Source organism: Arvicanthis niloticus, chromosome 21 (genome assembly GCF_011762505.2).
Source record: "Arvicanthis niloticus isolate mArvNil1 chromosome 21, mArvNil1.pat.X, whole genome shotgun sequence".
NCBI lineage: Eukaryota > Metazoa > Chordata > Mammalia > Rodentia > Muridae > Arvicanthis > Arvicanthis niloticus.
In genome coordinates, this window is record NC_047678.1 from 20,813,011 (window position 1) to 20,825,898 (window position 12,888).

The 12,888-nt window shown below is 36.4% G+C and overlaps 1 protein-coding gene across 4 annotated transcripts in view; it reads right to left on the bottom strand.

Annotated features, from left to right (window-relative positions):
• Nck1 (NCK adaptor protein 1) overlaps window positions 1–12,888 on the bottom strand; it is a 51,286-nt gene that overhangs the window by 14,424 nt on the left and 23,974 nt on the right. For 2 of the 4 annotated variants that reach the window (XM_034484633.2, XM_076918031.1), the window contains exon 2: window positions 2,618–2,861. In XM_034484633.2, the coding sequence (XP_034340524.1) occupies window positions 2,618–2,843 (226 nt within the window). In that variant the 5' untranslated portion in view covers window positions 2,844–2,861. The other 2 variants (XM_076918033.1, XM_076918032.1) reach the window with 2 other exon arrangements.

Here is a 12,888-nt window from a genome sequence, read left to right on the forward strand (position 1 = left end):
ACAGTGCTGATTCCTTTGCTTTGCCCCTTCTCTTGGAAGCTCTCATTAGATTACTGTTTCCTTAGGCTTCTTGTATATAAGAGACTTCTATGATAATTTCTCTCTTCACTTTTTGTAAAGACATGTAGCAAATATGAAAAAAGATACAATCAGGCGCACAATTATCATAATACTACCAGCAGAGCCAAATTAGCAAAGTATTTTACTTATAAATCAATACTTGTAGTTTACTAGAGCTCTTATTAAGTGTTATCTTGACATTATTCCAAAGCTTAAGTACAATCTAGTAAACAAAACAAGGAAACAAACCAAAATAAAACAAACAAAAAACCCCATCATGTTACTTCAAAGGTCAAGAGTAAACGAATTTGTTCACGACTGACTTACTTTACTTCGAATGCCTGTGCGAGGCTGAGTTACTGAACTACAACTTTCTACTTCACGTCCAAATCATGTATATCCTCTCCTTATCTGCTAAGCATTCACAATGACACACTTTTAAATAACTTACCAGATCAAATTCATAGTAGTGAAAATGTCACCAGCCACTTACCTTCTATTGCACAGACAGCACAAACTGCCAGCTTACATAAACCCATAAAGTTTCCCTCTTAATTCACAAAGAAAATAAAATCCAATTTCAAAATCTCTAACAGGAAAATTATGGACTTAATAAAAAAAAACTTACTGAAAAAATCTTTAAAGATGTTTAACCAATCCATTTTGAATAAAAATTCTGTGTTCTCTTTTCAAAGTTTGTTGACACAGCTCCGGGATAATTTTCAGTGAGCTTCCTGGTCTGTTCTGTAACACTGAAACTTCCCACACCCAATCCATGTGACCTGGCCCACACCCAAGCAATAGAAAAGTTTTCAAAACTGAGGCTTCTCTTTTTCCAATACTGTTTCCCCTTAAGCCATAAAATAACCCGTGAAACAAGTAACTCAAGCCAGCAGCAAAAACTTGAGTTATAATTCACTCATTGTAACAGAAAATATTAAAGCTAGTACGTTTCTAATAGCTAAAAAAGAATATATACATTCTTTATTTCCTACACTTTCTCCTTTTCCTTGACTTCCAAACAATGTCTCTACTAGCATAGCCATTGTGAAACAATTCATTAAATTATATAAGATTTAAGGTATCAATATGGGGTACAGAAATTCTAGGAAAAGGAGAGGTTAGATATTTGATACAAAACCTAGATTCATATCATTTAGAAGTGACCACAAATTTAATACAGTATTTCCAAACCCTGGGGAATGGAGACAACTCTAACTGTAATATTATAAATACAATTGACTGATGTTTGCCAACATTAAGAGATAAGAAGTGGTCTGTCAAATGCCATGTTAACTGCAGATGTTAAAATATGTTGAGTATACCAGAAATGTCAATGTAGAAACTGAAAATCTAATACTTCAGCAAGTTCTCTGTACTATATTTTAGCTTTTGCAGCTTAAAACAGTTTAAAAGAAACATTTACCTTATATTGCCAATAATTATTGTAATACTAGAAGATTAATTGTACATTAAAAACTTTAAATACTATTTAATAGTAACATGTCAGCCATGCTACATTTAGTCCTAAACTGTCCGAAAAACAAAACCCAAAAAAAAAAAAAAAAAAACCCCAAAAAAAAAACACAAAAAAACCCAAACCAAACCAAACAAACAAACAAACAAACAAAAAAACCCCAAAACCATGTCCCTCCTTTTTTACAAACGGGCAAAGAATTAAGCAACAGCATGTCTGTCTCCTTTAACACCAAAATTAAATTTCTGTCCCTCCCAATTCCTTCCTGTCCATTAAGGAAAGTTAAATTAAGAGAAGGGAGGAGGTCAGTCTTCACCCTACATGCTTCCTTCCTTCAGTTTAACCAAGGCCAGGGTGAAGCAGGCTTCCCCTATCTCTGGCCTTTATAAAGACCAGCAAAAATTTGAAACAAACATAGAGTTAGAGATGAAAGATGCCAATAAAATAGGAAAGTGACCAATCCTATAGATCCAAATATATGGCAATAACCCACTGGTGTAAAACTTTTCAGTTAGAATAAAATTAAAAAGTGAGATTCATTAACAGATCAAAAAGTTCAGTAATGTGCCATGTAACAAATTACCAGGATGCCAAGGAACCAACTCTGAATCTCATGCATTTTTCCCTTTCTCAATTAATGGCAAATTTTCTGCAAATCGAAACACTACAGGAGTTGTTGTAGGGTCAAAGTTGGTCTGGAGAGATGGCTAAGCAATTAAGAGCACTGACTGCTCTTCCAGAGGTCCTGAGTTCAATTCCCAGCATCCACATGGTGGCTCACAACCATCTGATGCCCTCTCTGGTGTGCCTGAAGAGAGCAACAGTATACACTCATACACACTAGAAGAAGCAGGTCAGAGTTAGTCCTGCTCACTAGTACCATTTGAATGTGGGCCTAGACTTACACAAACAGCTAACATAATCTTCACTAGCCTCTTAAATAGCTGTTAGGAATTCAACTTACATTGCCTAGATAAAACAACTTTGCACACTGCTATATGGATTGTGTTCAAAGAACTAAGCTCCAGAATCCACCTAACCTGAAAGCTGTTGCTTTACCTTCAATAGGAAACGACTTACCTAAGGTGTCCTTCAGGTTTTTAACAATAGATGCCTTCCGAGCACTGTTCTTTCTTTCCACATAGTTAGAAGGGACAAAGCCTGTTTTATTCATGGAATTTCGAACGCGCCACCAGGATTTAGAGTCATCCAGGAGCCATAACCTCTCATTCTTCTTGATATCCAGCTCTTGCTCCTGCTGTGCCACATAATCAAATTTGGCCACCACCACCACTTCTTCAGCCATCTTTCAGCAGTGTCAGCACTGTAATACATAGAAAATGTTTTCAAATGTTGCTGAAGTGTAATTGTCTACATGCTTGTCCAAAAAGGCATGCTTAAACATTTAAGAGGCCAGGAATTACGGATCATACTAGCAAACCTAACACTCAAAGGCTGAGGCAAGAGGACTTTCATAAGTTTGAGGCCAGCCTTGGATACATACTAAATTTGAAGCTAGAATGAGCTATAGAGTAAAACCCCATCTCAAAACTCATATATAACACAGAGACATGGGCTGCTGGGGCTGTACGTAGTTCAGTAGCAGAGTATATACCTAGGATATGATATGCCTAGCATATGATATGCCTCACATATGCACAGCTTTGAGCTCAATTCCCAATACTATGAAAAGAAAAAAAATCTAAGAACATCAAAAAGTTAGAAGTGATATGAAAAATGCTAACACGCAAGTACTAATTTTTAAAAAGCACTTGTTCCTATTTAGTATTATATAAACTAACTTACATTTAAAGCCACCATTAGCAATGAAATTCACTATACAAACAACTGAACATTCTTCTTAAAGTGGATAAAATCAAACATATATATAATAAATAACACAGATGCTTTCTGAACATTTTTTCCTTTCCATATAAGTTATAAAGTGCAAAATTAAAATATATTTGTATAACTACAGGAGAAAATAACAAATCCATTATCATAAGGGATAATTTTTAACATACTTATCTCAATAACAAAACAATCAAGGAGACAAAAGCATCAAGGTTATAAAATAACATTGTATTAGTGAAATATTAGTGAAATGTATAAAGTGTTTCTTCTAAACAAAAGAATATATATGGAAAACATAAAAATCATCAATGTGAGGTTAAAGAAAGTTTTAGCCCATAAGTTCAGCACTTGGAGGCTGAGACTAGCCTAGACAACATTTCATATCTCAAAAAAGTCTCATGCCTTTATGCTGTTCTCTGGACTGAGAACCAAGCATACTGGTGCATGTGTGTGAAATATGAATAAGGGCAGGAGCAATGGCTCCGTGGTTAAAAGTACTTCCTGCTCTTCCAGAGAACTGAGATTGGGTTCCGACTCCCCACCTTAGGCAACTAGCAAGCCTTTGTAACTCCACCTCTCCTCTCTTCTCTCTTCTCTTCTCTCTCTTTCTCTGTCCCCCTCTCTCTCACACACACATACCAAATAAATTAAAAATAGTAAAATAAAATACATATTTAAATTGGAATAATGAAGCCCATGACTTTATAAACTGGCTTAAAATTATTTTAAACTTTCATGTAATTGGCAAAAGAATTTATGAAGGAGATGTTTAGCTAAAGTCGGGGCTGACAGCCATAGCCCAGTAGCAGAAGAGTGCTTGGCACTCAGAAGTTAAATTGCTAGTCCTCTCTCTAATTAAAATGACAATTCTGAAAATATTAATCAATAAAACAAAGAAAAAGTTCATACAAATACCAGGAACCACAACTGTATACTGCAAACAGTCAAAGAGAACAGCAACAACTTTATAAATAAATCTGAATAAACACAACAATGAAACTGTATAAAAATTAACAAAATATAATTGAATTAGTTATTAAGAAGTCTTCTTATAACATCAATACCAAAGAAAGTAAGTTTTACAGGCAAATTCTACAAAAATCAAGAAGAAATTATATTTATATGTATGTATGTATGTTTGTATGTATTTAGGAATGAGTTTTTTGTTTTGTTTTGTGTTGTTGGTAATTTGTTTTGTTTTGTATTTTGAGGCAAGGTTTCTCTGTGTAGCCCTGAATATTCTGGAACTCATTCTGTAGACCAGGCTGGCTTCAATGTCATAGATCCGATCCACCGGCCTCTGCCTTCTGAGTGCTAGGATTAAAGGCATAAACTACCAGTGCCTGGCTTATATGCATTATTTTAAAAGAAAAAATATATAAGCAAACACTGTCCTGAAACTTAGTTTATACTTGATCTCGCTCTGTTTTCTTCAGAATCTGTTTCATAAAAGCAGATATGCTTGCCTCATGAAGCAAGCAAATAAATTCAGCCTTTTGTTTTGGGTATTAACTACCAGGTCTGTTTTCTCAACAATGAAGTAAGTACTTTAATCCAGAATTTTAACTTTTGCATAAGTATGCCAAAAAGGTAGATACGAACAAAAGATTTGCAAAAGCCTCAAACTCTGCCACACATTGTTTTATGCTTTGTAAGAGAATCACTTAAGTCAACAACAATGCTTTAAAAAGGAAGAAAGAAAGAAAAAGAGACAACATGGTATGTAAGAAACACTAATGAGCTAGGGATGTAGCAGATCAGTGGTAGAATTCTTGCCCAGAATGTACAAGGCCCCAAGGATTTGATAACCATAATGAGAAAAACAAAGATGAGCAGAGAAACTGGGGAGTTGGGGGTTGGGAATGGGGGTTGCTACTTGTATGACTGTAACTTGACTGTCTGAAATTACTTAAACACAGAGTGTAAATTATTCCTGTCATATGATGCGATTTAAGTTAGAATAAAAGCTGAGGAGATGGCTCAATTGGTAAGGTGCCTGCTATGCAAACAGGAGGAAGAATTTGATACCCCAGAACCTATTAAAATGCCAGATGTAGCAGTATACAACTATAATCCCAGAGTTGGGCACAGACAAGTCCCGGAAGGTAGCATTCCAGAATTTAATGCCAGCCCATCTAGCAGTCTACCTAGGTTCAGTGAGAAACCTTTTCTTAAATAAGGTACAGAGCTATTAAGGAAGACATGTGGTTGTCAACTTCTTGCAGACAGACAGACAGACAGAAAGACAGACAGAAAGACAGACATACAGACAGAGACAGAGATTGAAAGAGATTGAGATTGATTGATTGATTACAATGAGCAAACAGTTTCATTTCTGAAACACTGGAAAACTAGAAGCAGAGATATTTTTCAAAGACACCTAAAGAACTGTGGTTTTTCCCTTAAACCCCACAACTGATTTATAAAAGCTTAATGGAATTTATTTTGATACTTGACAACTGTTTTGAATTTTTTCTAGAAAAGTAAGCATGTAAAATTAATAATGAATATTTGGAAAGATAATCATTTGTATACTGAGAAGCTGTATATTCCAGAATTTAATGTCTTCTGTTTGAGGCATACTTGGATTACCCTTCTATTAGAACCTATCGTTATTTTTAGCAATGCAACTTAGGAGACTGACTTTAGCTTCAAGTAACTGGATTAATCAAAGCCCCACTATGATAACAGATTCACATACTGGACTTTTAAGGCCAATTAAATGAAAGGAAAAGAGGCTTCAGAGAAAAGGTGAATGGCTCTTGAGAAACAATAAGAAATTGTTTCAGGATTTTTTCCCCCATAGGCGAACCTGATATGAGACTAGAACCATATAATCAGTTGGAGGATGAAACTGACAGAAAGTAAAAAGAGCCAGAACTGATTTAAAAAACAAACAAACAAAATAGTACAAACTCCACCCTCCGAGCCTCCAGGTCCTTGAGTTAGTAACGGGAAGACTGTTCACTGACTCAGGCAATTTGGGTCAGCCTTTTACTGTTATTTTCAGTTAGGTCACTTTATAACAGTGTACTTAAAAATGCTAAAGTAATTTAAGATGATACTGGAGCAGAAACATATAAAGCAATACAATCAACACACAGCTGAATACACTTAACCTTTTTTCCCAATGCACAAGTAAGTTCTAGATTATTAGGCTTTTAAAAAGTAGAGTACTTCAAATTACTGGTGATCTAAACATTGAAGTGATTTCTGTCTATATTTCTATTCCTCCTTCCCCTAAACACTTAAAGGTTTCACACAGACCAACTAATTCAAAAGCAAGTGATTTTTTAGTGACTTTCTTTGATAAATCTTTCTAAAGCAATCAATTTGGTTTTCACAAAATAACCTTCTTTAGCACTTTTTGTTTATATAATAAAGGTTCTTTTTTATTGGATATTTTATTTACATTTCAGATGTGATCCCCTTTCCCCACCCAGGAACCCCCTATCCCACCCCACCTCCTGCTTCTATGAGAATGTGCCTCCACCCACTCTCCCACTCCCACCTCCCCACCTCCAAATTCCCCCACACCTTTGGTGACTGCACATGGGATGGATACCCAGGTGGAACAGTCTCCAGACAACCCCTCCTTCAGCTTCTTAAAAGAAACTTTCAGTAAGCAGATTTAATTCATAGGAACAGAACTGTACCAAAAGTATCAAGTTATACCCTTTATTAACAGAAATGGAGGGGCCTAATCAGGCAAGTCAGTTAAGAAACTTCTATTGTATAGAAGCATTAAAGAAATATAATGGTTTTGCATGAGAAGTAGCACTGCAAATCATGTTAGAGTAAGTTATTTAATGAATAACTGACACCAGAGTATCTGTCCTTTTGGGAAAATAGTCCCAGGTTTCTAACTAGAAGGGAACTTTTACTACTAGGGAGTACTATTCTTTTGTTAAGTACAAGTGAAACTCCTAAATATTGTGCCAGGAGAGTAGGACAGTCAGTGAGGCATTAAAAACAGCAGAGTCTGGAAACCTCTCTTTCCACCAAAGCTGACACTTAACAACCATGTGCAGAATAGCTTATATGCCCTGGGTTCAATCCTCAGCACAAAAAACAAACCCTGAAAAGTGAAAAGAATGCAGCTAGAGGATCTCAGGCAGGCAAACACCTGCACAACCAAGAGGAAAAATAAATCAACACTTATAGCATCCTCTGACCCCCAAATATCAAAATACATATGCTTTAACATGTGTTAGGGAACAGATAGAAAGATAAACCATAGCCTTAGCCTCAACAAAACTCAACAAGTTTTAAGAACTGAATCACACACTAATTGGACAACAGAATCATACTAGAAATAAGTAGTAGAAAGTATGTAGCAAAGTAATTTATCTTTTAAGGGTTCAAAGAGCTTAGTCTCTAATACGAAAGTACTAAAAGGTAATGGAACCATAAGTGTTGGGGCCTAGTAGAAGGTAATTATGTCAGATGTGCAGCCCTTGGAAGAGATTAATGGAGTTCTAATGTATTCTCAATGAAGCTTCCATGAAGTCTTCTAACAAGTGGCCCTGGTACACAGATCCTTCTGCCTTCAGAGTTTACCTTGTGTTCCTCTAGCACACACTCCTAACCATGTCATTTGCCATGTGTTATAGCCAATGGGAGTAAAAACCAGTTGGGCTGCATAAATTTGTTCTTTCAGCTTGTAAAACTAAGAGGTAAATAAACACATTTTTAAAATAAACTACTTAAGCTTTAAGTATTTATTTTAGCAAAAGCACCACCAACAAAAAAATAACACATACAGATAATAGGAAAGTATCCATTAATGACGAAGATAAACAATACAATTCTGAATAATCCAAATGTCAAAGAAGAAACTTCACAAGAAACAAATGTCACAATGAAATAGGCCAGGATCTATGTAGCAAATTCTAGACTAGCCAGAGCTAACAGCAAGATCCTGTCAAAAAAAGAATGGGGAGCAGGGGGCAGGGGGCAGGGGGCGGGGGGGGGGGGGGGGGGAGGGGGTGGAGGCGGGAGACACAAAGCATCCACTGAGGAATATGTAGAGGTGGCCTCAGTACGTAAGACATTTTTATGAGCTATTCAAGTCACATTAAGATGCCACTACATAGCATACCTCTCAAGACGGTTACTTAAAAGACTAATGGCAAAGGCTTACACAAGTATGCTGAAACTGGCTCATTAATATGAAGCTGATAAAATATAAAATGGCACAGATATGATAGAAGACTATCAGTTTCTACTAACACTCAACATGCAACCACTGCATACTCTTCCCATCCTGAGTGTGTCTATAAAACAAATAAAGCTTGTGTTCAAAAGTTTGTACCAAGCTTTTATATAATATTCAGAAAGTAAAAGCCATACAGATATCCTTTAACAAATGACTGACTTAAAAAACTGTGGTAAAGCCATACTAAAATGAGCAAGACTGATACACAAAACCTGGATAAAGTTCTAAGGGAATTACACGGAGTGAAAAAAAAGCCAATAATAATGATTACTTACCCTATGACTCCATTTACATAAAATTCTTAGAATAATATGTTACAGAACTAAAACTAGTAACTAGAGAGTAATTACCAAAGGTAATGAGAGTGGAAAGGGGGCTGGCAAGATGGCTCAGCAGTTATAAGCACTGATTGCCCTTCCAAAGGACTTGGGTTCAATTCCCAGCACCTACACTGCAACTAGACACTGTCTATAACTCCAGCTCCAGAGAATCCAACACCCTCACACAGACATATGTGCAAGTAACACCAATGCACAAAAACTTAATAAAATTAAAAATAGTTTTTTTAAAAAGGAGAGAATGGAAACAGAACTGTGGGTATGGCGGTTTTGTTACTCAGAGCTTTCCCTGACCACTAAAAACAAACAAACAAACAAACCTGAGATAACTTATGTTGAGCTCAAACATCTTGGCTCACAATTTTGAAAGTATCAGCCCAAAATTAGCTAGTATTGGTGCCATGAAGGAATAGAGCCATTTATTTTATGCCTAAGCAGCAAAGGAAAAAGGACAGGAACTAAGCCTCTGAGAGAGCATAACCTCTCCCCATCCTCAAAATGACCCAAAGATCTCTCCATAGGCCTCAGCATCTAAAGGACCCACCACTTCCCAACAGCACCAAGGGCTGGGAAGCAAGACTTTAACACACAGACTTTTGAGGGACTTAGAAATCACAGCAGCTACACATCAGCAACATGACAGATTTATTTTTTTCTTTATAAAAGAAATACACTGTATGTTGACTATGTCAACATTAATATTCTGGTTGTGATACGGTACTATAATTCTGCCAGATGTTACCTACCACTACAAGAACGTGGCCTTTCAGTAAATTCTAAGGTTTCTTACATTACACATGGATTTAGAATTATCTCAAAAAAAATTTTTTTAGCGTATTTAGCACAGTGTATTGCTACTGTAACTAGATGTTATATTTAGTAATCTTAGAAAACACAAATTCATTATCTTACAGTTTTTTGAAGGTTAGAAGCTTCAAATAGTCTGGTGAAACCTACTAAGCAATATTTTCAAATTTGTACACATAAATAACCAGGTAAAATAAAAATCAGTGAAACTAAAATGCAGTTACTTTTTCTTTGGTGGTAGTGGTACTAGAATCCAGGGCCTACCACACACAAAGTACATTTTACCAATGAACCACATCAATGTGTTTTGAAAAGCTTTTGGAACAGGGTGTTAGTAAAGCTGCCCAAGTTGGCCTTGAACCTTCAAAATTCTCCTTAGCTAGTATATCTTATATCTCTTAGTACTGCCATTCTTTTTTTTTTACTCTTCCATGTTCTTTCCTGAAGAAATTAGATTCATTTTTCTTATGCATTCTTCATGCATCCCATCATGAATCTGGCCTATAATCTCAGCATGTGGGAGACAGAGGCAGGAAAGTCACCATAAGTTCTAGACTAGCCAGGATTACACAAGAGGACCCTGTCTCAAACTAATTTACTAACTACTTAAATGAGTGGAAGAGAAATCAACTCCATGGAGTTGTCCTCTGACTTCCACACATGTGCCATGGCATGTGCATCTGGATGTAAACCTCCCTACAGAGACTACTTAATTTACATTTTCAACTAACATAGACCAGTAATTTAGAGAAACTCTAAATCAATGAAATTCTATAATAATTAAGGGTTATATTTGCTCATAATTTTTAAAACTAGGGTAGGGTAGTAGTTTGTGTAAGGGTAATTTAAGTTATAAACAGTCACTACTTTAAAAAGCTTGGTGATTCCAATATAATATGGCCAGATTTCTTAACTTGGCGTAGAACATAACTAATTTTGCGTTATTCACCCTCACTTCAAAATGAGGGCTCATCAGTTATGAGTACTTATTCTTGCAGAGGATCTGAGTTCAATTCCCAGAACCCACACAGGGTCACAACCAACAGTAACATTAGTCCCAGGAGGATCCTACACCTTCTGACTTACATGGGCACCAAACAAGTGCATGGTGCAAAGACACACTTGCAGGTAAAACACCCATGCACATTTAAAAACATTTAAAAAAAAAAACAAAACCACTGTACTAGTATTTACATATAAAATTCTTAAAAGTATATAAAATGTTTTTAAAGTTATAATCATGTATATATGTGTGTTCTTAGCTGGTAAATAAAGATTTTTACAGTAATGTGTTCAAAGACTTTCCATTTCTGTGATATCTATCTAAGGGATTTTAAAGAAGTTGTCTCTATAAAAAAGGAAGGAAGGAAGGAAGGAAGGAAGGAAGGAAGGAAGGAAGGAAATACAGCTTAATTCCTAAATTGCAATTCTACAAATTCTTTATCATTAAAATCTCAGAACTAAATTCTAAGAAATAATTAACTTGAAATTTGAGACTGTCCCTAACATACCTTTCTATTTGCTTTTTACAATTTTAAATGTAAAATATGCTCCCACCACCCCCAATGGTAATTCACTGGTCTCTAAAAAATAAACATAAAAAAGGACTCTAAACAAATTCTCTTAAATGTAACCTTCTGACAGAACTAAACTTATTTTTACAGATCACTCAATCTTAACTTTTAAAAAGGGATTTATTTATTTATTTATTTTATGTATGCGAGTACAATGTTGCTGTCTTCAGACACACCAGAAGGGGGCATTGGATCCCATTAAAGATGGCTGTAAGCTAGCTATCATGTTGTTGCCAGGAATTGAACTCTTAGAAACTAGAAGAGCAGTCAGTGTTCTTAACCTCTGTGCCATCTCTCCAGGCCCCTCAATATTAAACTGTAACTATGGCCTATACTTGTTGCTTTGTTCTGAGACAGGGTTTCTCTATTATGTAGTCCTTGCTGTGTAAACCAGGTTCACCTTGAATTCCCAGAGAGCTTTCTGCCCCTGCCTCCCAAGTGCTGGGATTAAAGGAGTGCAACCCTGGCTACATCCTCTGCTCTAAGCAGTAGCTTTTGCTTAAACTTAGCCCAAGTTTTCTAAACCTCTTCTATCAAATTTAGCTAAAATTTTCTTTTTTTACACATACTACTGTCTATATCACATCCCCACACAACATGAGTTAAGATTATCTATAGGAACATGCCTATCTCACTAAAAAGGATCAAAGTACAGATGACTAGCAAAAGGGAAGTAAAATCAAAATCAAAATAAAGTCTCAACACTCCCAAGAGAAAACAAAACTAGGGAAATTCATGTGAAAGGCGTTCTTAAGCATTTACCTATACTCCCACTAGGTGGAGCTATTAGCTGCATCCCAATGTTGGGGCCTTCCTGTGTTCTGCTAATGGAATTCCTTTCCAGGACATCAGGATGCTCCTTTTTAACTGCATGCTTCCAAGTGTCCTTAACTGAATCTATGTACAAACAGAGCAATAAACAGCTGACTAGACAACACAGTGCTCTGAGTGGGGTCTGGGGTGAGAGTGGGGAGATGATGGGAACTAGCCTTCAATCCTATTCTCATAGAAATGGAATAGTAGGGGGAGGGAAGATAGCTCAAAACATAAAGAGTTTGCCTCACGCAGGCATGGAGGACTCGAGTTCAATCCACAGAACCCATGTAAAAATAAAGGCCAGAAATGGAAATGGTGATGCACCTGTAATCCCAATGCTGGGAAGGCAGAGACAAAGACAGATCCCCTGGGTCAGCTAGCCTAGTGCAATCAGTGCATTCCAGATTGGTAAAAGACACTGTCACCAACTCCTCAGGACAGCTCCTGAGGAAACACACACATTTACTTACCTTGGAACCAAACAACAGGTTAGGCAAACATTTTAAAGCAAATGACTCAAACCACTCTCCTTAAACAACAGAAACCATTTTAGCAACCACATAGCTTTCTTTACCTGTCTGTAACTCAGACAATGAATGGCCTGAATTGCTACAATGAAAAACCCCAGTTCTTGCCTGTGTCTTTTTCCCATTTAACACTGGACTGCTATAAGCACTTTGAGGAGAGACTTTTTATTTCATTAGACCTCTATTCTTTCCAATATGATCATGCTTGTCTCTTTGA